Below are 26,198 nucleotides of genomic sequence, written 5' to 3'. Positions count from 1 at the left end.
CTGTGTTTTTTCCTTTTTTTTTCTTTAATTTCTCTCTCACCAGATTGCCTTGATCTATTGGGTTCTTTGGGGATTGATATATAGAATGGATGACTTGAGATTTTTCTGGGTTCGTTTCCTTTCTTTTTTTTTTTTTTTTTTTTCATGTTTTTATTTTCTTTAATTTCTTGATTTTTATTTCCAATTTTTTTTGGTGGGTTTTGTTCTTATCTCTTTTTTATTTTTCCCTTTTTATCATTATTAAATTGTTAAAACAAAAATCAGACTTGCACCCGAGGAGTTGGGCTTCTTTGGGAATCACTAAATCAGTGTAGAGAGAATTGGTTGGATCCCAAATTTGTTTAATTTCATGCATTTTTTACAATGTCATAAAAACAATATTGGAATTGTTCAAAAAATTCAACAGTAAATAAGAAAGTTATAGCATTTTAAAAGTGGTCACCCCAATTTATTGCATTGAAACTATTTTAAGAGATTTTATAATTTAATTATTTAGGTCTTCAAACTAAATTGAAATTTTTTTATAATTAATATGTTTAATTATTTTAAAAATTAAATATGGAGATTTATGATTTTGTTTCAAAAATTAATTTTCCAACTTGTTAGTCCTGCACTGCACCAAACATAGGACAAGACTATTTTCATTATCCAGGTTGTTAGTCCTGCACTACACCAAACATAAAAGCAGTTCTTAGCTAGCTTAGTCCATGCCAAGCTAGTCCATGCCAGTCCCGATAGCTAGTCCATGCCAAGACAGTCCTGTGAAACAAACGAAGCCTAAAACCCCAGCAAACTTGACCCTTCAGTACCAGTTAGCAAGCAAATACCCAGCTTTTGTGCTTGGCTCCTCCCACAACAATAAGTTTGGAGTCTTGATTCTTGAATGGCTTTCTTAAAGTCTTGATAATTTTCAAATATAATATCAAACTTATTTTCAGATATTAGAAATATTGAAAACACAATCCTAATTTTCAAATTGTATACAACTCTCGGATTGCAAGCCGAACAACCCTAGTATAAAACTAGGAGGTGAATGCTATGACAGATGCAGGATAGGTTAAAAGAATTGTTACAAACTTGGCAGGGTGGCTACTATAAATCACGACAGGATGAGACAATTTTCACACAAACAAGATCTTTGAATAGGAAGATACCCACTAAGGAGACGTTATGCGTTTCCAAAGCAAATTCAAATATGTACCAAAATATAACAGGCTGGTGAGGAAGCACAAGAATATAAAGTATCACAAGTAATACATAATGCAAGCACAGAAATCCACATAACCAAAACCCAAGTTATGTATGAACCACTCACTATAAAGCATGAAAATAATCTCACATAGCTGCCATAGTTCCCTCACTCCGACTCCTGCGCATGGAGAGATCCTGTTTCAGGTTCATAAGTTTGCTGCCAAGGTCAAAATAGTGATGTCGACTATGGGTTGTTGCTTTATTTCCACTTGGAGGGAGGTTCCCATGCCTGCCTCTGGACTTTTTCAGTGACACTACAGATTGATTTCCATGACCGTGACTTGTTGAAGCTGATGGCCTGTGAGCAGATAGACCATGACTACCCTTCCTCGTAGCCTTATGATCTGGTCTAAGGCCACGTTCAAACTGGTGGGTACTAATGCCTAACCTTACTGACCGATCTGCAGCATCCTTCAAAGTGCTAGATTTGATTTGCTGCCGGTTGTAGTAAGCCAGGTGGGGAAGAAGTCCTTGCAGATATTTCTTCAATTGGTCGTCTCCAACATTCTTCTGGGCTGGGTTTCCTTCCAAGCTGATGGCTTGCAAGGAATTGTAGTTAGCTGCAAGTTGGCCAAGACACTTTGCTGTCGAGATTTTGTTAAAACGCAGATCCAGAACAGCCAGTTTTAAAAGGCGATGAAGACCCTCCACCTCACTGATTTTGTTTCCAGCTAAGTACAACTCCTTCAGAGAGGAACAAGAAGCCAGGCCTTCAAAAAAATTTAGATAAATGGAAAAGAAAAAAGTTATCACCTGAATATCTAAGAGTTATCATACACAGGTAATAGAGTACAACAAGAAAGCCATCAACTTCATGAATATATAATTCAATATGTGTATTTACCATGTCCAATTCTCAAAATCCTGTTGTAGCTCAGGTCCAGGACACGAAGTCGAGTGAGATCACGCAGACCTTCAATAGTGGAAATATTGTTTTTTGACAGATTCAACATATGAAGTCCTCGAGGAAGAGCACCAGCAGTTATCCTTACTGCAGCAAGTATACAAACGGAATGCTAATTAGAATAAAGAACTGATCAACTGTGAAGAATGAGACCATACCGCAAAAGCATGCTATAGGAATAGAAATAAATATTCAAATGGGACAGATGAAGCTTTGTAAGAGATACAAACCTATGGAATTTCCTGATATATTGAGCACCCTCAGATTTACAAATGCACTAAGGAATGGGATCACTGCCAATCCATGATTTGCCAGCTGAGCTGTGGTGGCAGCTGCACTCAAAGAAGATATATATCTTTTAGCAGCTTCCATGCCGGGAGTGACCTTACCATCCATCTTAGCAGCAGTTGAACCATTTAAGTCATTGGAATCTCTCTTCAACTGATCGTTAGATTGAGACAACACATTTGTTTCTTCCAATGGGCTGCTAATATGAAGATCACTAACCCACTCCTCAATACGCTTAATCTTAAAATCCTTGCTTGGCAATTCATCCCAATGGTGAAATGAGGATTCTCCTTGGGGGCTTTTCGCCCTGTTTACCTCATCTGTAACCGGCATTATCCAGTCTTTTGCTAAACCAGAGTAGTTACAAGAATCATTACCATCATCGATGGAGTTTTCAAAATTATGGTTCTCAGCTCCACCTAAGATATAATCCCTTTCTTGTTCTTGCATTACCTGCATTTCAACCTCACAAACTGAAATCTCTTTCCTCCTCATCCCTAAGACATGTAGGTCCTGGGAAGATCTTGAATGATTCATATGCACTGCTAAATGATTAATATGAGAATGCCCCCCAGTAGGTGGAGTAGAATCTCTGATGTTTGGCAAAGAACATGATTTAACAAGCGCTTTTGGGCTACGAGGAATAAGTTCACCAGAGTCAGCAGCACACTCACCAGATAATGGAGTATCAGAATTTTCATGGCCTTCCTTTTCTGATTGTAATGGTTCTCCAATTGAGAAAATTGATTCATTATTGACAGCTCCAGAACTTACTTGCAAGTAGTCCGACTCAGGAGTTCTGTGACACTGTTCAGGTGGGCTTACTCCTCGGTCCCTGCTTCCATCTGGTACCACCGATCCATTCTGATCATGAGAGGCATCACAAGAAAATCCTTGATCTGTTTCATCCTCAGTGCCATTGTTTGCAGAAACCTCCCCCTCCAGGTATAATGCACTTCCCAGTGACCGACTTTTTATAAGGCGCCCTTCCTGAGTAACCTTGATGTCACTTTCATCAATGGAGTTGCTTTTAATATCATCTGATTTCCAATCAGGCTCAAGAGAAGATACATGCTTTAAACTGCTATTAATTTGAGATAATCCTTCTGCCCGTGATATGTTTAATGCTTTTCCAGATGAATCCTTCAAAGCTTGATTGTGAGAACAATCTTGTAATGTCTTATGCATCGCTTCTAAAGAAGGTTGAAAAGCTTTCTGTTTGAAAAAAGAAGACTACAGGGTCAAATAACCATGAATTATCAAACTAGTCATAATAAATCGTAAGTGTCAATGACCCAAATGATGATTGTTCCACTTACCTTAGGTTTGGGGCTATGGATGTGACCTTGGAAACATGAAAACCTAACCATTAGTGGCAACAGGAGAGCTACATCAACAGATGAACTACTTTTGATTACACTGAAAACTATCAACGACAAACTATTGTGCTCATTATTGTGTGGAAGCCTGTATCAACAGCATGCTCTTGCTAAGTACGCTGAAAAAACTACCATCAAGCTTCCGAGGATTCAAGCATCATTGGCCTTAGCCATAATCAAGCGACAAACCCACTGAAACACGGCACAATCTCCAAATGTGTGATGATCTTGATCTCCTTAGAACACAAAGCAAAATCACTCTCTCATTATCACCCCACACCCTCTTAGAGGTGCGAGAAGAAATTAATTTGGTTGCAGCGGCCAGACTGAAAGAAAATCTTTGTCAATTAGGAGAATCCAAACCCAAACATGCAGAAGAGATGTTGGCCTGGTAAACACAGGGAAAAACCAAAAGACTATGACTTGAAGGTATTTGTATATGTAACCCCCAGCGCAATAATACAGGAATAGAACAAAATTGCATGGCAATTTCAACATTCAAATTGAGGTGTAGCACAATAGAAACTTCTAAGAATCCAAGCCAAAAAATGAAGTAAAATCTCATTCTTGCACTATATTCAATGAAAAACAATAAAGATCATTCAATTTCAATCAGATGCATTGCTCATTCAGATGATTAGATGGGACAATAAAAATCATACTTGTACATTAAACAAAAATTGCAGCATATTTGTGATAATTGGTTAGGGCCTGAAAGAATAATTGACATTGGAATTGGCGACAATCAAGAACCACCCATTGGAGAAAACAAAACAGAAGTCAAAAGAAAACAACAAAAGCATGCTTCTGGTATCAAAAATCAGAAACCCAGAAAAGAAAAGTAGAGAAAACAAAGATCTGACCTCTTCTTAGCCAGATTGTATAAGATAAAAACCTTGTTTTTCTTATATGCTGCAACAAAGACCTTGTTTTTCTTCTTCTTCTTCTTGTGCAGCAGAGAGAAAATTGCGAACTTTGCTAATGTTACTATTCATGTATATTTATACTGAACACATGGTTTTGAAATGCACGGCGTGCGGTAAAGGCCAAAGCTGCTAACGCCAACCAACCCTAAGCACTTGGCTGGGATTTATAGACCGAAATCAACGGCACTGATTTTGTTTTCTTTAATATTTGTATGAGATGACAGAAAATATGGAAATCGATTATTAATAGGAAGAAAGAAACAAAATTAGTTGAAAAGGAAAATACATGGAAACCGACTGAATTTGATTCTGTTCCGTAATCTGTTTCATTATTTGTGGCTTGTAGAGAATTTGCGTCCACAAACGCGCCACGAGCTGTGAGGGCCTGTTTTTCATGCTCCATACGGAAACGCGATATTTCTTTTAACCTTTGAATAAATGCTACCTTTTGGTTAGTTAATTTGGTTTAAGCAGTTTTCCCATCAGACTCATTTTGGAAAATAATGATTGTGCGGTTCAAGATTAGCTTCCTTTTATAGTTTTATGGAGATGACTGATTAAAATTGTTGAAATCTGAAACTAGAAATTCCAACCCAAAAATAATTTGTAATTACAAGGAGTTTTGAAGGAAAACAATAATCTATATTTGTGGACCATAATAAATTGAGTAAATGGTGTGGGTAAAATCATGGGTTTCTTTTTCAATGTTCTTACATGTTACATATGAAATGCCATGAAATTTATGTGAAACATGTAAGAACATGAGATTTAGTAAAGGGAAAATTGGCTTTTGATTGAGTTCAGTGCAAAATAGAGGGAAATTAGAAAGTTGTTGGAATGTTATTGAATAATAATTTTTTTATTTTTCTTTTTGATGTAATGGCATGCATGAGCAGAGAGGAAAGGTAGCCACTATCCAATCTCAAAACAATAAATTTGTTTGCTAAAAGAGAATTACTTTTTACCAGCAAAAAAGAAATAGTAAATGTAAAAAATATTCATATTATTTAAAATAATTTTAATAATAAATTTAACCTTAAAGAAAGTATGGTAATTACATCTTCATTTTTTTATTGGTTACATTTTTTCTCGAACCCTTTATTTGTCATACATTTCATGGGAAGTAATAAGATGGGAGATGGAAGGTGATGCTTCAAATCCATTTTTAATATGATCTGGTTGCTCTCTCACCCTCATTACTAGGTCTGGACCACCTTTATGCTTATGAACCCACATATTAGGTTGAGAGTATCAATTCAATTGGACTTTTCTGACAACAAATTAAAAAATTCAATTGGACTTTCGAATTTTAACAACCATAGAAACATGCAAGCAATCTATTTTTTTTCTTTTTTTCCTTTTATTCCACTCGTTTTTTTTTCTCTGTTCCTTCTTCCACTCGTTTGTTTTATGATTAAGTGGTATGTAGCTCTTGCATGATCAAAGATTTAATACTGGAACAATTATGACTTGTAATGACAAAATATTAATATATACCCACAAAAAAAAAATCACAAAATATACATATTCATCTAGGAAATACCAATGCAAAGGCAGCTTCAACACCACTGCTTTAGAATATTAGGCGGCATCGAATAATATTCATTTTTCAAGCTACAAAAAATAATAATATTTGCTTAAAAAAAAAATTCATTTTTTCATCTTAAATTATAATATTAATTATGGGCTCTCCAACAGCCCAAATCAAATGAGCCCATAATCGGCACAGTTTGATACGCGATAGCAGATTAGGGCTTAAGCTGAGTAACGTTGTCCTAGGCCCATCCACATCTTCGACGTCAAGCTGAAGCAGCCAAGCTCAGCCTTGAGAGAAGCTGTTTGCTGATGCTATGGCTTCAAAGCTGCTTCCACTGAGAAGGCTTTCGAGGCTTCTCAAACCTCCATCGTCTCCTTCTTCCTCGAACTACAGGTCGTGTCTGTATCTTCTAGAAGCTTCGAGATCTCTTCACCTCTCTGAGAACAGTCACGGACCTCGTTCTTGGATCGCTTCCAGAAGCTTCTGCTCTCCCCCTTTGAATCTCGACGACGAGTCTCAAGTCCCCGCCGCTATCGATTATAGGTAAGTGCCAATTCTTCATTATGTTTAGCTTCTGCTTGGTTGCTGAGAAACATAGGGAAAATAGAAAGAAATTTCTGATTTTGGAAGACGTTGTAGGAAGTTGTAAATTTGCTTCAACTAAGCTTAGATAATTTGTTTTACTGTATTTTAGTTGTTAATCATCTATTAGAATTTATTAAAATTATTGATTGAAATTTTAAAATTTAATGGTGGAAATGGAACCTTCGTTGAAATTGTTGTTTTCTAAGTCGCTGAAAATGCATATTGCTAATAATTAATGTGAATACAGTGCTCTACTGCAGGAGGATGAATTTCACCGGCTAGCTGATTCTACAATACATGACCTTCAAGAGAAATTTGAGGTAATTCTTTCCTTCCATGAATTTATCGTATTCTGAATATGGCAAGTATGCATTCTAGTAATTCATGTTTCATACACATTTTCTATTGTTGTTTATTGTTCTTTTTAACTGCCTATTTGGACAGGAATATGGAGATAGTGTTCAAGTTGATGGCTTTGACATTGACTATGGGGTTAGAATGGCTGATTGGTGTTTAGAGTTGTTGAAGTAATTAGGAAAGTAATATAATTGTGGAAATTAATTGAGTTTGTATTTGGCAGAATGAGGTGTTGACCTTAAAACTCGGGGATCTGGGCACCTATGTTTTGAACAAACAAACACCAAATAGACAAATTTGGTTGTCATCCCCAGTGAGGTATGTTCTGTGTTGTCGTTTATTGGTTTCTAGTGTGAGTTTGAGTATACTGTGTAGCATGTTAACATCCACGAATTATTATTGCATTTTTGCGAGTCTATGTTGGCTCTTTCAAAATGTGTGTAAAGCTTTCTGATACCTTGGTTTTATAGTTCATGCCATGCCATTATTTGGATTGCATGTGAACTAAATTTACCATCTCTGTATGAGCAGTTTAGTGACCTGGCATTTTACCTTCTCTAACTAAACTCATTCACTATTTGGATATATCCTCAACAGTCAACACAAATAATGGCTTTACCCGAGATTCAATGATATGCCAAATAGCCAAAAGTCTGTTCTTAAAATTGTTATTCTCTCATAATACAAGGACTTTTAAGTTTGAAGCCTTGTGCTAGGAAGTTGATTGGTCCATATTTGAAATAAATTGAAGAATAGTTGATAATAAGGAATGAGCGGTTGAAACACAAGATGCAGATTTGGATTGATGGTTTTTGAAGGAGGAGTCGAATTTTATGGTGAAGGCTTGATTGGTGTTATTGATGGTGATTGCTCTACGGAATTGAGAGAAAGATTTATTCAGTTGGATGGTGCATAGATGTTTACCATCATCCATGTGCCAAATTTTCTTGGCACTCCTTTGATGCATAACATGTTTTCAGTCTGGTGGCCATTTTCTTTTTGGAACTTGATTCCAAGTGGCTGTTCAGCGTTGTATTTACTAAAGAGGAATGCTTTACAATGTTTTGAAGTATTGTAAAACCATGATAGACATTTGTGCTTTTTCTCCTATCTTCATCTAGGTTATTTCCACTGCTGAGGTGTTTCATGATCAGGATTTATATTAATTTATTTGCACAACTTTTATTTAATTTCTCCTTTTTGCTGAAAGATTTAAATTCTTCATGCAGTGGTCCTTTCAGATTTGACTGGGATCGGAATGCTCAAGCTTGGGTTTATAGGAGGACCAAAGCTCATTTATTGAAACTTCTAGAAAGTGAGTTGGAGCAACTGTGTGGTGAACCCATCAGCCTTTCGTAAACCGCTGCCAAAGTCTGGACATAATAGAGAGTTTCACTTGGAAATTAATTTCAGTACTGGTAAATTTTTTTGTATCAGTTCCAGAACACTTTTTGGAGTTCTCAGAAAGACGCATTGGTCATGTTGTTTAGATGTAATCTATCATTCTATCTTGAGTAGTTATTGTCAGAAAAATTATTCGTTTGAATCTTACTAAATAAAGAAAAATGTATTGCAAGTGGAGAAATGCACAAGCACCTCGTCATTTCATGTATTAAACAAATACTGGAGTCGCTGCAGAAAAATGAGCATTTGGAAGTGTCCTTTGCATGTTGCAAAGAATTGCTCATAGAATTAGGACATGGCATTTGATTAAGCTGTCCCTTTGTTTGCAGAGAAGGCATTTAGGTAATTTGAATATTTGAAAATAAAGTGGCTCCTGTAACGCTCCCGGAGGTATAGATAAGAAGTAGCTTCTAGTTGACGTAAAAAATTAAGAATAATGTTTGGGTTCTCATGTTTGAGGGCCAATTTTATCCTCACGGTTAATTATGGTGGGTTCATTTGATTGGCCATGAGGACAAAGTTGGTCTCAAATATGAAGACCCAAGCATTGCTCAAAAATTAATCTGCTTATTCTACTAAAAAAAAAAATATTTGGTTGACATATAAGGGCTCGTTTGGTATCATTTTCTAAAAGTATTTTTGTAAAACATTTTTGCAAAATGAAAATGAGAAAATGAATTTACAGAAAATGAGAAAATGAAAATGAGAAATTGTGTTTGGTAACTGCATTTTCAGGCCTCCTCTTTTTCTCTCCCCCTATTCTTCATCTTCCCAAATACCCACACTGAGAGAGGCACATCAAAACCAACAAACAAACAAAAAATAAATTGTCCGTAAATGACACACACGTGGAAGGCAAGCTTATTACATATATACACTAGACGTATTGACTCTGAATTAATGCCTTTTTTGCCACCGTCTTCTTCTTCTACCTTTCTTCCCCAATCTCCTCATCCTCTCTCTCTCTCTCTACACATCCTAAAAATAAGATCTTGAGACCTCTGAATCAAGGTTTCTATCCAATGGACTTGTTCCTTGCCAGGTGACTTTTTGAACTCGGGCTGGCTTCTTCAATGGGCTGGAGTCTGGGCGGCAGAGAAAGAGGAGAGGGGTGAGGAGAGATAGTGAGGGGTTGGCTTTCTTTCACTGGGTGGGTTGGGTTTCGGGGTTGGGGCTGGGGTTGAGGAGGGGAGGTTTCGGTGGTGCTAGTGGTAGAGAGAGAGAGGAGAGGGGCGGGGAGAGAGAATGAGGCAGAGAGAGTGGCCGGCGGTCAAGGTTGGGGTCGGGGCGGTGATGGGGGTTGGGTTTCGCTGGGTTAGGGTCGGGAAGGAGAGGGGAGGGAGGTATGCGGGAGAGAGGGAGGAAGAAGAAGATAGTATGGGACGGAGGTCTATGGGAGAGGAGGAAGAAGAAGATAGTATAGGAAAAATAGAAAACAAAAAATAGAAAACGTCAAAATGACGTTTTCTGACTTACAGTGTAAAAGTTGAAAATGTTTTTAGAAAACATTTTCAATTATTTAGTAAAATAGGCCACCAAACATGTTTTCTGTCATTTTCATTTTTTGAAAATGAAAATGGGCATTTGAAAATGATACCAAACGGACCCTAAAATGCCCCAAATGTGAATGCATGAGCTTGTCTAGAATTGAGATCGGATGGCTCCTATCAATTTAATAAAACAGTTATTGCATGTTGATGCTCAAATTTATAAATGTATACACGTGAAAATGAGATCAACAATTGAGCGAATCACGTGTTTAACATGCTTATTTTCCATTAGCATCTCAATCATACTCTTCCATTAATTTATTTAATTTTGGATTCTGATTTGTTGCAATTAAACTGTAGCACCATTAGCAGGTGCTGAAAGTTCATGTCCAGCCAAAAGGGGCAAAAATAGTGATGTATTCTAATTCAATACTAGGCTAATATTAGCCAACCACATGAGAATAAGCAAGAGCAGCATTGAGTAACCCAATTATTGTTGCATTCTGTAGTTGGTTGATCCCCCCTCAAATATGAATTAGCGATTGGGCGGCCAGAAATAAGAAGTGATTTAAAGCCCCGTTTGGGCTTTTTAGGGACGAAAATCGCTTTTTTTAAAAAAAAAAAAATTCATCCTATAAATGCACCTCCACTGTTCAAGACTTCAAGGTGGAACAAAACCACATTTTACCGAAAAACTTGAAAATTGAAAATTAAGATATAACTGAGAGAATTTTTATTTGCTCCTAAAAATAGGTATATCATTCCAACAAGAGAGTGCTATTTGCACTATTCTGTGATTCATGTTCTACTCTTACCCACATAAGTATTATGAATTTGTCAATGATTTTTTGGTGTAGTGAGGACTCAGTCTCCTTTTTTATTAAGAGCTCATGTGTTGAAATTTATTTAAGAGTAGAACAATTCTACCATACAACTATTTGAATATATTTTTGGGGTGATCAGATGTATTTGAATGTCATATAACTATTGTCCTATAAACGAACTCTCCAAACTGATGCTTAAAAAATGTTATAAAGGAGTGTAAGTACCTACGAGCTTGAATAACCACCCATTTGTCACTCCCACTGCCAATGAATAAAAAGAACTCTTTTGTCACTGTCATGGAGTCATTCTTCATGAAGTCATGGTCAGCAGAATCCTAAGATCAATAAAGACCCTCTACTACTAGTATTACTAGTCCTAGTACAATCAATCAATACCTTCCCAGTGGTTTACAAATTTCAGTACAACTACACACCACCACCACCACACAACCCATTCCATTCCTCAAATTTCAAAGCCACTAAATCATTCTCCACCACAAGAAGAAGCAAGCAACCCACCCCCTTTTACAAGGTTCCATTACTAACGAGTAACAACCCTTAAAAACGAACCTCCAATTTTTAAAACACTGATTAGATTATTATCATTGGTTGATGAGCATGTGGTCTGTGGAGAACCTCTCTCAACCACAATCTCAATCTGTTTACTTGGAGCTTTATTCTTGTTATTTTTATATTAATCTCTGATTATCAGCCATATAATAGGGGCTTTCCCGGTTTCAATAAAGTTGAATTCTTGCACAAAACACTTGCCCCACTTGATGTGATGGCCGGCTATAAACGGGCATTATTAATCTTCTCAAAAGATTAGATCAGAAAGATGCTAAACTTCATTTTCTCCGTTAATCAACTTTCGCCGAAGGTCATAACCTGGGATATTTGCTAAGAAAACAATAAATAAACCTACAAATATCTACATGACCACTGTGAATAGAATTATGAATTCCTCAAAACCACCACACACTCTTGAAGTGTTAACCACCAAGAAAGGAAAAGTATGAAGAAACCAATTTGGGTTTCACCTAATAAAACGAACAAAAGTTATGACATGAGCGTGCCTAATAAAAGCTGAGAAGCTAATTGGGTGTGGATTGGGTGCAGCCTATGAGATGCTCAAATTGATCTCAATCAATATTGTTGCTAAAACTAAAAGTGACCCACCAGCTTAGGCCTCAACTAATATCAGAAATAAGAACCAGTCAATCTCAACAGCTCCGTATCATACAGGAATGTGCAGAAAAGCGCGAAGCATACGGAGCAAAGGAGAGCTTGGGAATTTGGACACCCAACAAGGATTGTATTGTATATTTGTATGGGTTGGCTGGCTACAACCTAACTGGGTTACGACTTTCTGAGGCTATGGGTATGTGTATGGACTATGGTTTACTTGCTTGCAATAGAATTGGGCCATAGACATTTTCTGACACCTGCCATTTTCTCCTAACACAGAGGGGCCATCACGCCATGGAGGCTCTCTGAAATCTTTCTGCACCACACATTATGTGCTCCATTCTACGGTTGTAAACTAAATTTCCAAAGACGCGTGAAAAACTTTTGGCAACAAAATGTTTTTAATAATAATAAAAAAAAAGAACAAAGAAGAAATGTTCTCCTTTTAATTACCTTTATGATGAGAATTATCAATTATGATTCCGGGAAATATATTAAAACAAAACACTAGAAAGATTCCATTTCCATACAAGAAGGAGAAACCCATGACATAAACATGAAGAATAAGAATTACATTCGCAGTTAAAATACGAGAATCAAATAAATCGTCTGACTAATACAAATTAATAACTACTGGTCAAATCACCCAATCTAGATCAGTTGGGACTGTTGTTAGCTCAGAAAGGAGGTTTAAAGTGATTAATTAGCATAAACTACCTCATATCGGAGGGCTACGAGGGCTTCGAAGCGTGATCATGATTAACGGCTTCAGATCCTTCACTAAGCTTACGGCTATCTTGCCGGCGATATCTCCTCAGCGACGTAACGGGGGCGGATGGCAGACCCGGCCCGTTTAGATCGATTTTAAGGTGTTTTGAAGGTCTTAAGGAGTCAACTGAAGTTGCGGAGGAGCCGTCAGTTCCGGACCGACCCGCAGGAGCTGTCAAAGCTGATGAGCCGTACCTCCGTTGAGGAGATGAACGTTCGAGATCGTCCTGTGATATGATTATATGAATACGCGTAAATCTTAGCCGTTGAAGAAAACGGAAATGCATAATTTTCAGAAAAATCAAATAAAAAACTGAAAACAGAGGGAAAAAAAAAAAAAGAGTCTACCTGAGAGCGAAGATCGGAAGCGTTTTCTCTGAATCGCTTCAAAGAAACGGTGGAGACCGTTTCAGAACCATCTCTATCGCTATTGTTGGACATACTCGAAGCCTCTTCGCTACTCGAAGAGCTCGCAGACGGTGGAGGCAGCGTCGAAGAAGACCACGGCACCACCTGAACATCTCCGTCTTCTTCATCAACATCAACATCGTCGTCATCATCATCATCGCCATCAGAATCGTCATCTTCATTATCCGTGTCGAATTCATTATCATTGCCGCCCTGGCTCTCTTCGTCGTCTTCTCCGCCTCTGTTTCCATCTCGGACAACACAGCTCTCGCACACCGAGAAAGTATGGCCGAGCTTGGGACCCGAGGCCTTCCATGGAGTCGGAGCCTGGCATGCGTGGCAGAGGAGGCTCCGGCAGTGCCTGGCGACTAAGAAATTGGCGCCGTGAACCTTGGCGTCGCAGTCCCAACACAAAATCGCCTGGTCCGATTCGCAATAGGTCCTCGCGGGAAGCTGGCACAGCTCGCAGCCCTTCATCTCTCTCTCGCTCTCGTCTCAGAGTCCAGCTACAGTCTTAGGATTTTCTCTCGGTTTCTCTGGTATTTTCTCGGGATTGTTTTCTCTCTTCTGTTCTGCAAGTACAGGATGCGTGGGAAAGAAGAGAGAAGAGAAAAAGAAAGTAAAGGGGCAACTTGCCGTCATTTATAGAAACAACCCTCCCTTTCCTTTAAATCACGATTTTACCATTTCCGGTTCTTTGTTTTTGACACAACTACTCCTCATCTAATTAACCGTAAAGAATGAGCATGCGAATTTACATTCCATTCAGTTTTGAATTTCTATTGGTGCAGAACATCCAAACTTGTTTATAGTGTAATTTACAAATGATCACACGCCGTTCGATATTTTTGTATCGAACTTTATGAAAGGGTATTTGAGTCATTTCCCATATTGGAACGGATGCTAAGGCTCCACCGCTCCAGAGGCTCTTGGGTTGTGTGAGAAAACAGGACCAAGGGTCCATAGGTTGAAAGGAGAAAAGGGAAGGCTATGGCTGTGGTGCTTCGTAGCGCCAGGTGTTGGCTTGTGAGGGAACAAAAGCTTCTGTGGTCAATAAATACCCTTGGGGGAGTGGGGGGTCCTTTTGTCTTTTGCTTCCTTGCTCGGTACAGGATATTTATCTGGACTCTGGAGCCTTCTGTTTCTGCTGACGTGTCGTCCCTGTTGCACGAGAATGGAGATTTTATTCGCTTACGTGGCGTGATTTGGACTACCCAACCACGTGGGTTGCACCTGCCACCGATTCCCTGTTCATTACGTGTACGCTGGTCGTTGGGTCCGGGGGGGCTCACTCGTGTGATTTTCAACCCTGCATTTCGCGCCTCCGAATCATTTCCCCTAATTCCTATCGTTGGAGAAATTGTAAGATAAGAATCATAAGATTCATGAAAAGCCGACGCGCCCAACATGAACATGCCAGTCCACCCCAAGTCGTCAGTCAACCAATGAATCAATCAACGACTTGCTGTTACTCTCGCAACAACACGACTCGTCGTTTTTTTCCTTTTTGTATTTTTTTTGAACTGACATGAGAGTGTCTTCAAGTTAATTCAACACAATTCAACCAAAAAAACAGTTAATTCAGTACCCTCAATGCTTAGTTTACAGTTTGATGTTATAACTATTTTGCAAATCAAATGGTTTCAACCATTTTTATTATTTTTTAATTTTTATTTAGCTTACAAATCAAATAATTTCAACAAAAACTCTCTTTGGCAGTCTCATTCACTCTCCCTGTACAGCCCAAATAAGAAACCGAGTCCGTGGGCTGCACAACACGACGTCAATTCACTGGCACAACAAATTAACAATGCTGGGCCGAGAGAAACAAGGAAACTTAAGAGGCTGATGAAGGTTTAAAAAAAAGGGTGTCAAGAGACAATTTTAGGGTGTTCATAGAATCACCTAAAACAGGTCAACAGAGTCCAACAAAAAAAAAAAATTTGCATGCATGACAAGGAGGTATGAGTATTACTAATTTAATCCATGTGCATGTGAAACTATATTCAGTAATATAAGGAAATCAGTACGTGACAAGTAGCTTATATGGAGCAGAACAAAATTAAGAGGGAAAGAAATGAAAGTAAAGTGCCGAAGTGGACCCAAAAAAAACAAAAGATGAAACAATTAAACAAAGGTCTAGACGCAAGTGGCCAAAAAATAAATAAATAAATAAATAAAGCTCGAGAGACGACCTTGACTAATGGAACAGCTACTTTTGAAGCATTCAGCTCATGAGTTTATGGAACATCAACATTTAGTGATTGCTACAAAATTATCATTTTCTGCTCTGGCTGGTACATGACATCTTTATTCTATAGTTGGAAATTGGAGAGCATCAATTAACCACTGGTGTATTATCTCATTTTCTTGCTCGGTATAATTAATTTATGGGTTATTTGAAGGGAGATAATGTAGCTGTTGCAGGGAAACAAGTGAAGGCTGCTAGAATATGATGGGTGAAAATGGCAAGCTATCTTCCATCTTCTTCTCGTATGCATTACTCTGGTTGTGCTATGCTACTGCTAGAGATACACTAACAGATGGAAACTCGATTAGCCACGATGGCTCAGAAGGTCTTGTTTCAGCTGGAGGAAAATTTGAACTGGGATTCTTCACCCCAACACCTACTACTACTGATAGAAGAAGATATGTTGGCATATGGTATCGCAATCTGAGTCCAACAACATATGTCTGGGTTGCCAACAGAGAAAATCCACTACCTTTCAATTCCACTGGAATTCTTGCAATCCATGAAGGTTACCTCCGGGTGTGGGATAATGTTACTGGAAAGTCTTATTGGTCAACAGAGCTTGATCAAACATCCTCTTCTCTTAAGACGGTGAAGCTCATGGATTCTGGGAACCTGGTTTTAACCGATGATAATGATGAGGGAATGATTTTGTGGCAGAGTTTTCGGAATCCAACTGATACATTCATTCCTGGGATGGAAATGGACGAAAACTTAGCATTGATTTCGTGGAGAGAAAAAGATGACCCAGGAATTGGGAACTTCCACTTCAAACTAGACCAAAACAGAGACAACCAGGTTATCATCTTGAACAAGTCGATTCCTTACTGGAAAGATGGAGTGCCAGGTGAGTTTATGAGCTCAATTGAAATGCCTTCTGTAATAACTTACTTACTATCAAATTTCAGCAAGAGTACTAGGGGCAGACCTCCTATTAGTCCAGGAAAAGGATTCAACCCTTACAATCATACAACTCCGAAACGATGGGATTACAATTACACAAGATTGGTGATGCATTATACTGGGGAGCTACAGTTTTCGACTTGGATTGAGGATGCGAAGCAGTGGAATTATTATTGGTCAGAGCCAAGAGACCGATGCAGTGTGTTTAATGCTTGTGGGAACTTTGGCAGCTGTAATGGAAATAATGAACCATTGGTGTGCAAATGTTTGCCGGGGTTCAAGCCCCAATACGTAGAGAAATGGGATTCTGGAGAGTTTTCAGCTGGATGCGTAAGAAAGTTGCCAACGTGTGACAAGGACATCTTCTTGAGTTTGAAGATGATGAAAGTGGGAAAGCCAGCTGATCCGCCGTTCACTGTGAACAATGAAACAGAATGCAGGAACGAGTGCCTAAAGAACTGCTGCCATGCTTACTCATATGCCGCAGCTGAAAACCGCACTCGAAGGGATCGTGTTGCTAAGACTCCATTGTGCTGGACATGGTCGATGGAGCTAAATAATCTTGAAGAAGAGTATGGTGAGGGTGGCCACAACCTCTCTATTCGAGTTGCCTCGTCCGATTTAGGTACTGCTCTTCTCTTTGTGTGTATTGGGTGGGGTTATGTGGCTCGATGCAAGCTACGAATAAGAATAAGATTAGTCTCACATAGCATAGACACAACATCTGTCATATGTAATATAGTGGTACTATTAATAGCATCAAGAACTTTTAAGAAAAATAAGTAGCATGATTCTATTTGTTGCTAATCTCCCAGTTAAACTTTTGTGAAAATCATCATGAAAACAAGCATGAGTTTACTAAAGTGAACATAAATGAGGTAATGCTAATTTCTTAGTTCATTTATGACAGTCAAGAAATTACACCTTGTGCAGAATCAACTGTGAGAACCTGCGAGCCTTGTGGCACAACCATGATTCCTTATCCCCTGAGCACTAGACTGGATTGTGGCGATCCCATGTACTTCCGTTTCAACTGTGACGCCGCCACGGGCCAGGTTAGCTTTGTGGGACTGAATGAGACCTATAGAGTTATTGGCATTAGCCCAAGTACACAAAGATTTGTCATCCAAGCCAAAAATGTGGATAATTGTGATCCTACAAACACAGGCACAATTCAGCAGCTCAACCCCTCGCTGCCATATAAGGTAATCAATTGGTGCAAGGCTGACCTGAGAGAGTTTAGTTTCGATCATGTTTCATCCGGAGGGTCTAATGTGGTAGAGATGGGTTGGGAGCCACCACTCGAACCAACGTGTACTAAATCTACAGACTGCAGGGATTGGGCACATTCAACTTGCAATCCTGCAAGAGATCGAAAGAAAAGATGCCTTTGCAATACAAATTTTAAATGGAATGGCACTAACTTGAATTGTACTCGAGGTGAGAATGTCATGTTAGGCATGAAATTGCATTGACGTGCCTCTTGCTGCAAATTAACATTTCTATGTTGAGAACAATGCTGCTGAAGATTTTTTTAGCTAAATCATTTTGTTCATATTTCTATTTGTTCTAATTAACTGTGATGTTCAAATCCCTTAGCCAAGATTTTTAAACTGAGAATAATTCACAAGTAGATTGTTTCTCTTGCTTTCTTGTAGAAGGTAATATTCAAGAGTCATTAAAACCTCCATTAGAAGAACATTCAACTAAAAAAATGCCATTGTCTCTGATAGTTGTGGCGGTGGTTATAAGCGTGTTTTTTCTGACATGCATCTTTGCTATTTATATATGGAGAAGAAAGATGACCAAGAAACGAGGTAACTACTTTGCTATATGCACTCTGTGAACTCTATGCATGAGCATCTGTAGAACTGTTCCTAATGAATGCGAATAAAACTCTTCAATTCCATGTATTAGATCAAATAAGTCGAGGACAGTTTGATAGTGAAAGACGAGTCAAAGAGTTGATAGACACAAGTGAGTTCAAGGAAGAAGATGAGAAAGGTATAGATGTACCCTTTTTTGATTTGCAAAGCATACAAGATGCTACAGATAATTTCTCAGATGCAAACAAGCTTGGACAAGGGGGCTATGGGCCTGTTTACAAGGTAATTTAGGAATACTTGTTTGTCATTTCCTAGCAATTGAGTCACCTTAGCAATAATTATTTTTTATTATCTATAAGAAAGATTGTTTGTCATTCATGTTCATGTCAAGTGATTATGGTTAGAACATAGTTGTAAATTTATGTGAAAGGGATTTTGTTGCCAGGGCAAGTTTCTTGGAGGTCAAGAAATTGCAGTAAAGAGGCTATCAAGGGTTTCAGGACAAGGCTTACAGGAATTTAAGAATGAGGTGGTGCTGATTGCCAAACTTCAACACCGAAATCTTGTTAGACTCAGAGGATATTGCATGAAAGGAGAGGAAAAGATTTTACTCTATGAGTACATGCCTAACAAAAGCTTAGACTCCTTTATATTTGGTTTGTTCCTAGCTAGTCCTCATTTCAAACATTTTTTACTGCATGATATATTGTTTCTTGGTTGACTAATTACTGATCTATCAAAACTGGCCACTAATCTTTTCTCTAAATGGAAAATGCAACTTTGCAAGATCATACACAAAGAGTGTTTCTAAATTGGGAGATGCGCTTCAACATCATTTTGGGAATTGCTCGAGGACTTCTTTATCTTCATCAAGATTCCAGATTGAGGATCATTCATAGAGATTTGAAAACCAGCAACATTCTTTTAGATGAGGAGATGAATCCCAAAATATCTGACTTCGGCTTGGCGAGGATTGTTGGAGGCAAAGAAACTGAGTCCAATACAAACACAGTAGTTGGAACTTAGTAAGTACAATTTTCAAGGTGGATGGTTCTAACAGTGTAGCACAAATTGCATTAGAGGAAACTACTTCTGTGCCTGCATAATTTTCTGACTGTTACACTAATAATTTATAATTTGTAATACAGTGGCTACATGTCTCCGGAGTATGCATTAGATGGAACTTTCTCAGTCAAATCAGATGTCTTTAGCTTTGGTGTGGTTCTTCTTGAGATAATCAGTGGAAAGAAGAACACAGCATTTTATCAGTCCAAACAAACTTTCAGCCTTCTAAGTGATGTAAGTGTGTGCTTAAACTTCTTCTTTTGTTTTTTTGGCCATGGTAATGCAAGTGTGCTGAATTCTTCATATCCATATTGGACTTTAACATTAATTTTCTCAGACATGGAGACTCTGGACAGAGAACAAGGTGTTGGATTTAATGGACATGACTTTGCATGAAAGTTGTCACAAAAGTCAATTTATTAAGTGTGTGAATGTTGGGCTCTTATGCGTACAAGAGGACCCTAGTGATCGTCCCACCATGTCAAATGTCATTACCATGCTTGACAGTGAAACTGCAATCCCTCCAGCTCCTAAAGAACCAGCCTTTGCCGTAAGGAGAGGCAATTCCAGCACAGCTTCTTCTTCTAGTAAGCCATCGGAAACACATGCTGAAATAACTGTAACCCTAGAAGAAGGCAGATAATTAGATAATTAATGCATGAATGATTAATTGATGTATCCATTTCTGGATACTTCTCCGCAATAATTGTAAAATTCCCTCTGTACTTTAGTCGTAAATATTGACTCATTATGTGTCTTTTTCTTCGAGATTCTAATATTAAATTTTTATTTATATATTACTATTAAGCTAAGCGCTTAATACCTCATGAAATTATTCAAAAAGATGTAAACATGATTTGTTACCTTTAAGGATAACAACTAAATTTGTAGTTGCAGTTAGAATCAGCATAATCCGCTTTCTACGAGGTTTTTGTCGTACAACATAGATAATCAAATTAGTAGTATGTCTTATAGTTAACAGAACTAATATTTATTTTATACCATTAATAATTGGATTGAACTAAGCCAAAGACTGAGTCAATTCAATTGCCAACCCTACCCACCATATCATATGGCTTGAACTTGAAGGCTCCCTGTTTGGTGGTCGTGGGTCAGTTGTGTTTGTGTGTGGCTGACTGGCTGTATGCTGTCTGTCCTTAACAAAATCAGAGCTTTTGGTTTGGCATTCCGATGCTCCAAATAGGCAAATACTTGTAAGTTCCTTTCTCTTTTCCCCAAATTAAGGTTTTGGATCGATGTGGAAGCTGAAGCTATTGCGCCTTTTCTGTGTCATAAACCCATTAAAAAACCACGCAGGTCGACATTGGTCTTCATGGGTCTCTATCATCATATTAAAAGAATGGTTAACAGCGGCAGATGTTTTTTCAGTCCTATATAGAAACCCGCGTAACCGTGTCTTAGAAGTTAGAATTCTTGCTCACCAAAAGAGGAAGAAAACAAAGGCCAGGGGACCACCTCCTTGACCTGGCTGTCCTGCTTGCCTGCCTTTCCAATAATTCAAATAAGTTCGTCACATGGCATATTACTATTGCAGTGCCCTCTCAATGAAAGCATAAACACTTTTTATTTTTCTTTAGGATCTGAGAGCATATGATCTAGTATTTGAAGGGTAATGTTGATTTGGTTCTAGGAGAGTCAACTAAGTTGAAAATAATCTCTGTTCTTTTGTAGCATATATGGGTCTCATTTCTTGAAATTTTCAGGTCCTAAAGAGCTCAGCTTACTGTAAAATCATTATCTGCTCACTAAAAATCAAACAGTCTACCATTTTGTATATATTTATTTAACTGTTGGACAAGATTGACTTAAGTCACCTTCAAATAACTAATATAGCAACAAATTTCACTCCAATCTAATCCACCAATTATTTCCTGGCACTTTCCTAACAGCTTGCAAAGTTAACGTCAAGGGGCACTTTTGAGATTGGCATTTTGCATAAAGTAAAGCCATGTGAATGCTGGAAGCAAGCAGACACTGGAAATTAGCTTAATGATTAGTTTCCACTGTATGCCTCCTAGATTAAGCAAAATCTTCTAGCTACTTATCTCTATCAATTATGGTAAGCAAAAGAAAGATCAGAAAAATAATCATCATTAGTTGTTCTGTAAATCACATGTCCTGTATCTTCTTTTTGTACTCATTCTTGTTATGCACTTCTCTTCTATGTTGCATTGCTAAAGATACCTTAACATTTGACAGTTTGATTAGTGATGGCCAAGGTGGTACTATTGTTTCATCAGGAGAGAGATTTGAACTTGGGTTCTTTACTCCTAATGGAAGCTCTGAGAGTAGAAGATATGTTGGAATATGGTACTACAGATCGAATCCACAAACTGTTGTCTGGGTTGCCAATAGAGACAACCCACTTTCGGAAACTCATGGTGTTTTTGCTATTGCAGAAGATGGGAATCTTAAGGTATTGGATGGTAGTGGGAAAACTCACTGGTCAACAAATCTTGAAAGATCATCATCAATGTACAGGACAGCAAAGCTCATGGACACTGGCAATCTTGTTGTGAGCAACCAAGAACAAGGAAACCACTCTGTGAGAATTCTCTGGCAGAGTTTTGAAAATCCAACTGATACATTTCTTCCAGGCATGAAAATGAATGAAAATATAGTACTGACTTCATGGAAAAGTGATGATGATCCAGCAACAGGGAACTTCACATTTCAGCAGGATCAAGAAGGAACAAACCACTTTGTTATATGGAAAAGATCAATGAGGTACTGGAAAAGTGGAGTTGCTGGCAGGTTCATGAGTTCTGATGAGATGCCCTCTTCATTTCTTTACTTGCTATCAAATTTCACATCTACCTCAGTCCACAATAACTCTGTGCCATATCTCACATCATCAATATACAATGATACGAGACTGGTTATGAGTTTTTTGGGCCAAATTCAGTATCTGATGTGGGTTTCTGAGAAAGTTTGGTCTTTGATCTGGGCAGATCCTAGAGACAGATGCAGCGTGTACAATGCATGTGGTAATTTTGGTAGCTGTAATATCGAAAGTGGTTTGCTCTGCAAGTGTTTGCCCGGTTTCAAGCCTAGTTCACCAGATAATTGGAATAATGGAGATTATTCAGGTGGATGCACCAGAAAGTCTGCAAGATGTGGCAACAATGCGGAGAGAGACACATTCTTGAATTTAAAGATGATGAAAGTGGGAAACCCAGATTCCCAATTTAATGCCAAAAGTGAGATAGAATGCAAAATAGAGTGCCTCAACAACTGCCAGTGCCAAGCTTATTTATATGAAGAGGTTGAAATCACTAGACCGGGTGGGAGTAGTAGTTCCACATGTTGGATTTGGTCACAGGATGTCAGCAATCTTCAGGAGGGACGTGACAGTGGCAGGAACCTACAGGTTCGTGTATCAGTGTCAGATATAGGTATGATTCTTTTACTTAATTAATAATGATTGAGTTCATCGCCTTAACAAAAATATTAGGTGATTTGGTAATGGTAATTTTTAAATTAGCAGTCAGATAAATTCATTGTTTCATAGTCGGAGTTTTGGTTAGTGCACTGCACTTTGTGAATCAGAGCTGATCTGCAATTAGATGAAAAGGAGCACAGTCAAACACTACACTTAAATAACTAACATAACTAAATGAAAAGGAAAACGTTTGTTCGTTAGTGTTTTTGAATTTCAGTGAATTATGTTTGTGCAGAATCAACAGCAAGGAATTGTGAAACTTGTGGCACAAACCTGATCCCTTATCCCCTTAGCACTGGACCAAAATGTGGTGATCTTGTGTACTATAGTTTTCACTGCAACATCTCCACTGGCCAGGTTAGCTTTGAGGCACCCAGCGGCACCTACCATGTCACAAGCATCAATCCAGACACACGAAAATTTGTCATCCAACCCCAAAATGCAAATAATTGTAGAAATAACAAGTTTCTGCAGCTCGATCAATCATCTCCATTTCATGTGACCAGGTGCGATGCTCATCCGGCTATTTTTAGTTCTGATTTGTCATTTAAAGGAGGAGATGAAGTTGAAATTGCTTGGGAGCCACCATTGGAACCACCTTGTTCTTCATCTACAGACTGCAAAGACTGGCCCCATTCAACTTGTAATGCTACTCAAGATGGGAAGAAAAGGTGCCTCTGCACTACAAACTCTAAATGGAATAGCTTGAGTTTGAATTGTACTCAAGGTAACTATGCCATGATGCTCCTTTCTATGGGTAAATTTTGTTTCATTGATAAAGAATGGATTAGTACAGTGTTGCTAAGAGCAGTGATATCCAATGAACTTTGTTGAATGAGAGTGAATTCAACTCTTATGAAAAGGTGTTCTTTCCTCAAATATTAGATACAATGTCATATTATTGTGATTGCATCTTCTAAATCTAGAGTCAAGTTGGCATGACAAATACTTATGTGTCTTTCAATAATATATTGATAAAACCACATGCAAATTTTTTTAATTGCAGAGGACTGATTGTCCCATCATCTCTAATATTTGCAGAAGTTAGTAACAGTAAAACTGGTGAGCGAGGAAAGAAGACCTTGGCTCTAATCGTTGCAGTTACTTTTATAAGTGTCATTGTTATAGCTATTCTCTCAAGTACCTTTATTTATATATATTTGTGGAGAAGAAGACTGGTCAAGGAACAAGGTAATTAGCATATATCCACCTCATGAATTAAATTCCATTAGTATAACGGTTGTTGTCTAATACAGTTAAATTTTCGAATTCAGGGAGCAGGGTAACTTTTCAAAAGAATTCAGTGCTTCACTTTTATGACAGTGAGAGGAAGGCTAAAAACTTGATTGAATCAGGCCGGTTTAAAGACGATGATGCAGAAGGCATTGATGTACCCTCTTTTGATATGGAAAGCATACTGGTTGCTACAGCTTACTTCTCCAATGCAAATAAACTTGGACAAGGGGGCTTTGGCCCTGTTTACAAGGTAATATCCCTTTAGTAGATAGACATTATGGTTCAATATCAACTGGTTCCTGGTAAAAAATGAAACTTTATTTGGATTGTACGTACAGGGTAAGCTTCCCGGAGGACAAGAAATCGCTGTAAAGAGGCTCTCAAGTGTTTCAGGACAAGGCTTAGAGGAATTCGAAAATGAGGTTCTATTGATTGCCAAACTCCAACATCGGAATCTGGTTCGACTTTTGGGCTATTGTGTTGAGGGAGAGGAGAAGATGTTAATCTATGAATATATGGCCAACAAAAGCTTGGACTCTTTCATATTTGGTTAGCCTCTACTTTTATTTCTAGAGCTTTTCATTCCATAATATGCTATAGATACTGATTGATAAAAACTAACTTATATGTTGTGTTCTTGGATGCAAAATAATACCTTTCAAGATCGAAAACTATGTGTGTTATTGGACTGGGATATGCGCTTCAACATCATTTTGGGAATTGCTCGGGGGCTTCTTTATCTTCACCAAGATTCTAGATTAAGGATTATTCATAGAGATTTGAAAACCAGTAACATTCTACTAGGTGAGGAGATGAACCCCAAAATCTCTGACTTTGGTTTGGCAAGGATCTTTGGAGGCAAGGAAACTGCAGCAAACACCAATAGAGTAGTCGGTACATAGTAAGTTTACGTAGATGGTATTTAATCTTTTCTTCAGCATTAATTCTAGCTCAATTTTCATTGAACAACCTTCCAGAAAATGGTATACAATCAATGGGATATTAAATTCACTGACTTATTTCATAATTCTTGTATTGCAGTGGCTATATGTCTCCGGAGTATGCATTAGATGGGTTATTTTCAGTAAAATCTGATGTCTTTAGCTTTGGTGTAGTTGTAATTGAGATGATCAGTGGGAAAAGGAACACAGGATTTTATCAGCCTGAAAAATCTTTGAGTCTTCTAGGCTATGTGAGTGCTTCAGACATTTCATACCCAACTAATATTTTTGTCATCCTAAACCTCATAACACCTTACCCTTTGTAAATTACTACCAGACATGGCACTTGTGGAAAGAAGAGAAGGCATTGGATTTGCTGGACCAGACACTGTGTCAAAGCTGCAACAAGGATGAGTACTTAAAGTGTGTCCATGTTGGGCTCTTATGTGTACAAGAAGACCCAGGTGATCGCCCAACCATGTCACAAGTCGTTTTCATGCTTGGCAGTGAAACTGCAACTATTCCAACGCCTAAACAACCAGCCTTTGTTGTTAGGCGATGCCCCTCTGGTTCTAGCAGGGCTTCTACTTCAAGCAAACCAGAAACATTTTCTAACAATGAGCTAACCATCACATTAGAAAATGGCCGGTAGCCAAATCAAGCGGTTCTTATGCGTCTTCTCTTCATCATTGTTATCATGTTATTAGTGTATCATCATTGAATGTTGTGAGATGTATTTTTCTTGTCCATCTTTAATGTATTCTTTGCTTATAATCTGTTAAATGTAATGTTTGACTGTGCTCCTTTTTCATTTAGCAAATACCATAAACCCACAAACTCACTGACCAAAAAACAAAACACAAAAAGAAAAGACCCCCACTCTGCATGTAAGAAAAAAACACGTGGAAAGAGAAATAAGAAAAAGCCAGCACCCTTGAGATTTGAGAAGCCCAGCGTACACAAGAGAGTTAAATACATGCTTATGTAAATGCGACGCAAGGAAGTAGTACGACGAGATCTTTGACATGCTTTGGTGACTTATCATGAAAATGAACCCCCAGCTTGCATCACCATGCAAGTGTTTGACAGGTTCTAGACCCAAATTCCAAAAACAATGGGATATGGGGAATTGGTCTGGTGGCTGTGTTACGGAAAAGGCATTGATATGTGATAACGGATCAGAAGGGTACTTTTCAAAGTTTGA

General features: G+C 38.2%; 5 protein-coding genes across 10 annotated transcripts; 3 read left to right on the top strand and 2 right to left on the bottom strand.

The window, feature by feature from the left end:
- Positions 1–1,198: 1,198 nt before the first annotated feature.
- LOC147288229 (Outer arm dynein light chain 1 protein) lies at positions 1,199–4,957 on the bottom strand. Of its 3 annotated transcripts, none has more exons than XM_086242035.1 (5): positions 4,686–4,957; positions 3,763–4,210; positions 2,386–3,676; positions 2,096–2,242; positions 1,199–1,961 (listed from the first exon to the last, which is right to left on the bottom strand). In XM_086242035.1, the coding sequence occupies exons 2-5, from the start codon at positions 3,811–3,813 to the stop codon at positions 1,336–1,338; spliced, it is 2,115 nt and encodes a 704-aa protein (XP_086098161.1). In that variant the 5' UTR covers positions 3,814–4,210; positions 4,686–4,957; the 3' UTR covers positions 1,199–1,335. The 3 variants fall into 3 exon arrangements, with proteins under 3 accessions (XP_086098161.1, XP_086098162.1, XP_086098163.1); XM_086242036.1 differs by having other exon boundaries at positions 3,763–4,148; XM_086242037.1 differs by having other exon boundaries at positions 2,386–3,658; positions 4,686–4,954.
- Positions 4,958–6,475: 1,518 nt separating this feature from the next.
- On the top strand, positions 6,476–8,725 carry FH (frataxin-like protein). 2 transcript variants are annotated; one of them, XM_086241797.1, is made up of 5 exons: positions 6,481–6,828; positions 7,118–7,190; positions 7,315–7,362; positions 7,451–7,545; positions 8,457–8,725. In XM_086241797.1, exons 1-5 carry the CDS (start codon positions 6,599–6,601, stop codon positions 8,584–8,586), a joined length of 576 nt encoding a protein of 191 aa, XP_086097923.1. In that variant the 5' UTR covers positions 6,481–6,598; the 3' UTR covers positions 8,587–8,725. The 2 variants fall into 2 exon arrangements, with proteins under 2 accessions (XP_086097924.1, XP_086097923.1); XM_086241798.1 differs by lacking the exon at positions 7,315–7,362 and having other exon boundaries at positions 6,476–6,828.
- Positions 8,726–12,627: 3,902 nt separating this feature from the next.
- LOC147288227 (uncharacterized) lies at positions 12,628–14,111 on the bottom strand. Its single transcript, XM_086240554.1, has 2 exons — positions 13,250–14,111; positions 12,628–13,128 (listed from the first exon to the last, which is right to left on the bottom strand). Exons 1-2 carry the CDS (start codon positions 13,784–13,786, stop codon positions 12,865–12,867), a joined length of 801 nt encoding a protein of 266 aa, XP_086096680.1. The 5' UTR covers positions 13,787–14,111; the 3' UTR covers positions 12,628–12,864.
- Positions 14,112–15,539: 1,428 nt separating this feature from the next.
- LOC147288226 (G-type lectin S-receptor-like serine/threonine-protein kinase At4g03230) lies at positions 15,540–20,147 on the top strand. 3 transcript variants are annotated; one of them, XM_086241375.1, is made up of 8 exons: positions 15,554–17,088; positions 17,397–17,903; positions 18,197–18,280; positions 18,381–18,571; positions 18,735–18,945; positions 19,077–19,314; positions 19,438–19,588; positions 19,692–20,147. In XM_086241375.1, exons 1-8 carry the CDS (start codon positions 15,762–15,764, stop codon positions 19,995–19,997), a joined length of 3,015 nt encoding a protein of 1,004 aa, XP_086097501.1. In that variant the 5' UTR covers positions 15,554–15,761; the 3' UTR covers positions 19,998–20,147. The 3 variants fall into 3 exon arrangements, with proteins under 3 accessions (XP_086097502.1, XP_086097501.1, XP_086097500.1); XM_086241374.1 differs by having other exon boundaries at positions 15,555–17,088; positions 18,122–18,280; XM_086241376.1 differs by lacking the exon at positions 19,692–20,147 and having other exon boundaries at positions 15,540–17,088; positions 18,122–18,280; positions 19,077–19,350; positions 19,438–19,575.
- A 1,213-nt stretch (positions 20,148–21,360) lies between these two features.
- Positions 21,361–25,830, top strand: LOC147288225 (G-type lectin S-receptor-like serine/threonine-protein kinase At4g03230). The gene is made up of 8 exons (XM_086241373.1): positions 21,361–22,770; positions 23,053–23,544; positions 23,859–24,008; positions 24,092–24,303; positions 24,392–24,602; positions 24,717–24,954; positions 25,095–25,245; positions 25,332–25,830. Exons 1-8 carry the CDS (start codon positions 21,432–21,434, stop codon positions 25,644–25,646), a joined length of 3,108 nt encoding a protein of 1,035 aa, XP_086097499.1. The 5' UTR covers positions 21,361–21,431; the 3' UTR covers positions 25,647–25,830.
- The last annotated feature ends 368 nt before the right edge of the window (positions 25,831–26,198 follow it).

The sequence above is a fragment of the Dryas octopetala genome, chromosome 4 (assembly GCF_963921425.1).
Source record: "Dryas octopetala chromosome 4, drDryOcto1.1, whole genome shotgun sequence".
Classification (NCBI taxonomy): domain Eukaryota; kingdom Viridiplantae; phylum Streptophyta; class Magnoliopsida; order Rosales; family Rosaceae; genus Dryas; species Dryas octopetala.
This window is presented reverse-complemented; position numbering and strand designations above follow the sequence as displayed.

Excerpts from the sequence above, each read along its gene's own strand:
- LOC147288225 (XM_086241373.1), top strand. The coding sequence starts at position 21,432 with ATGGTAAGCAAAAGAAAGATCAGAAAAATAATCATCATTAGTTGTTCT. Across the intron at positions 24,603-24,716 it reads CTTGGACTCTTTCATATTTG|ATCGAAAACTATGTGTGTTA; the intron begins GTTAGCCTCTAC and ends ATACCTTTCAAG. Across the intron at positions 25,246-25,331 it reads CTTTGAGTCTTCTAGGCTAT|ACATGGCACTTGTGGAAAGA; the intron begins GTGAGTGCTTCA and ends AATTACTACCAG.
- FH (XM_086241797.1), top strand. The coding sequence starts at position 6,599 with ATGGCTTCAAAGCTGCTTCCACTGAGAAGGCTTTCGAGGCTTCTCAAA. Across the intron at positions 7,191-7,314 it reads ACCTTCAAGAGAAATTTGAG|GAATATGGAGATAGTGTTCA; the intron begins GTAATTCTTTCC and ends CTATTTGGACAG. Across the intron at positions 7,546-8,456 it reads TGGTTGTCATCCCCAGTGAG|TGGTCCTTTCAGATTTGACT; the intron begins GTATGTTCTGTG and ends TTCTTCATGCAG.
- LOC147288229 (XM_086242035.1), bottom strand. The coding sequence starts at position 3,813 with ATGGTTAGGTTTTCATGTTTCCAAGGTCACATCCATAGCCCCAAACCT. Across the intron at positions 3,677-3,762 it reads TCCATAGCCCCAAACCTAAG|TCTTCTTTTTTCAAACAGAA; the intron begins GTAAGTGGAACA and ends TTGACCCTGTAG. Across the intron at positions 1,962-2,095 it reads GATTTTGAGAATTGGACATG|GCCTGGCTTCTTGTTCCTCT; the intron begins GTAAATACACAT and ends ATTTTTTTGAAG.
- LOC147288227 (XM_086240554.1), bottom strand. The coding sequence starts at position 13,786 with ATGAAGGGCTGCGAGCTGTGCCAGCTTCCCGCGAGGACCTATTGCGAA. Across the intron at positions 13,129-13,249 it reads CTTCCGATCTTCGCTCTCAG|GACGATCTCGAACGTTCATC; the intron begins GTAGACTCTTTT and ends ATCATATCACAG.
- LOC147288226 (XM_086241374.1), top strand. The coding sequence starts at position 15,762 with ATGATGGGTGAAAATGGCAAGCTATCTTCCATCTTCTTCTCGTATGCA. Across the intron at positions 17,089-17,396 it reads AGTTGCCTCGTCCGATTTAG|AATCAACTGTGAGAACCTGC; the intron begins GTACTGCTCTTC and ends CACCTTGTGCAG. Across the intron at positions 18,281-18,380 it reads AAAGATGACCAAGAAACGAG|ATCAAATAAGTCGAGGACAG; the intron begins GTAACTACTTTG and ends TCCATGTATTAG.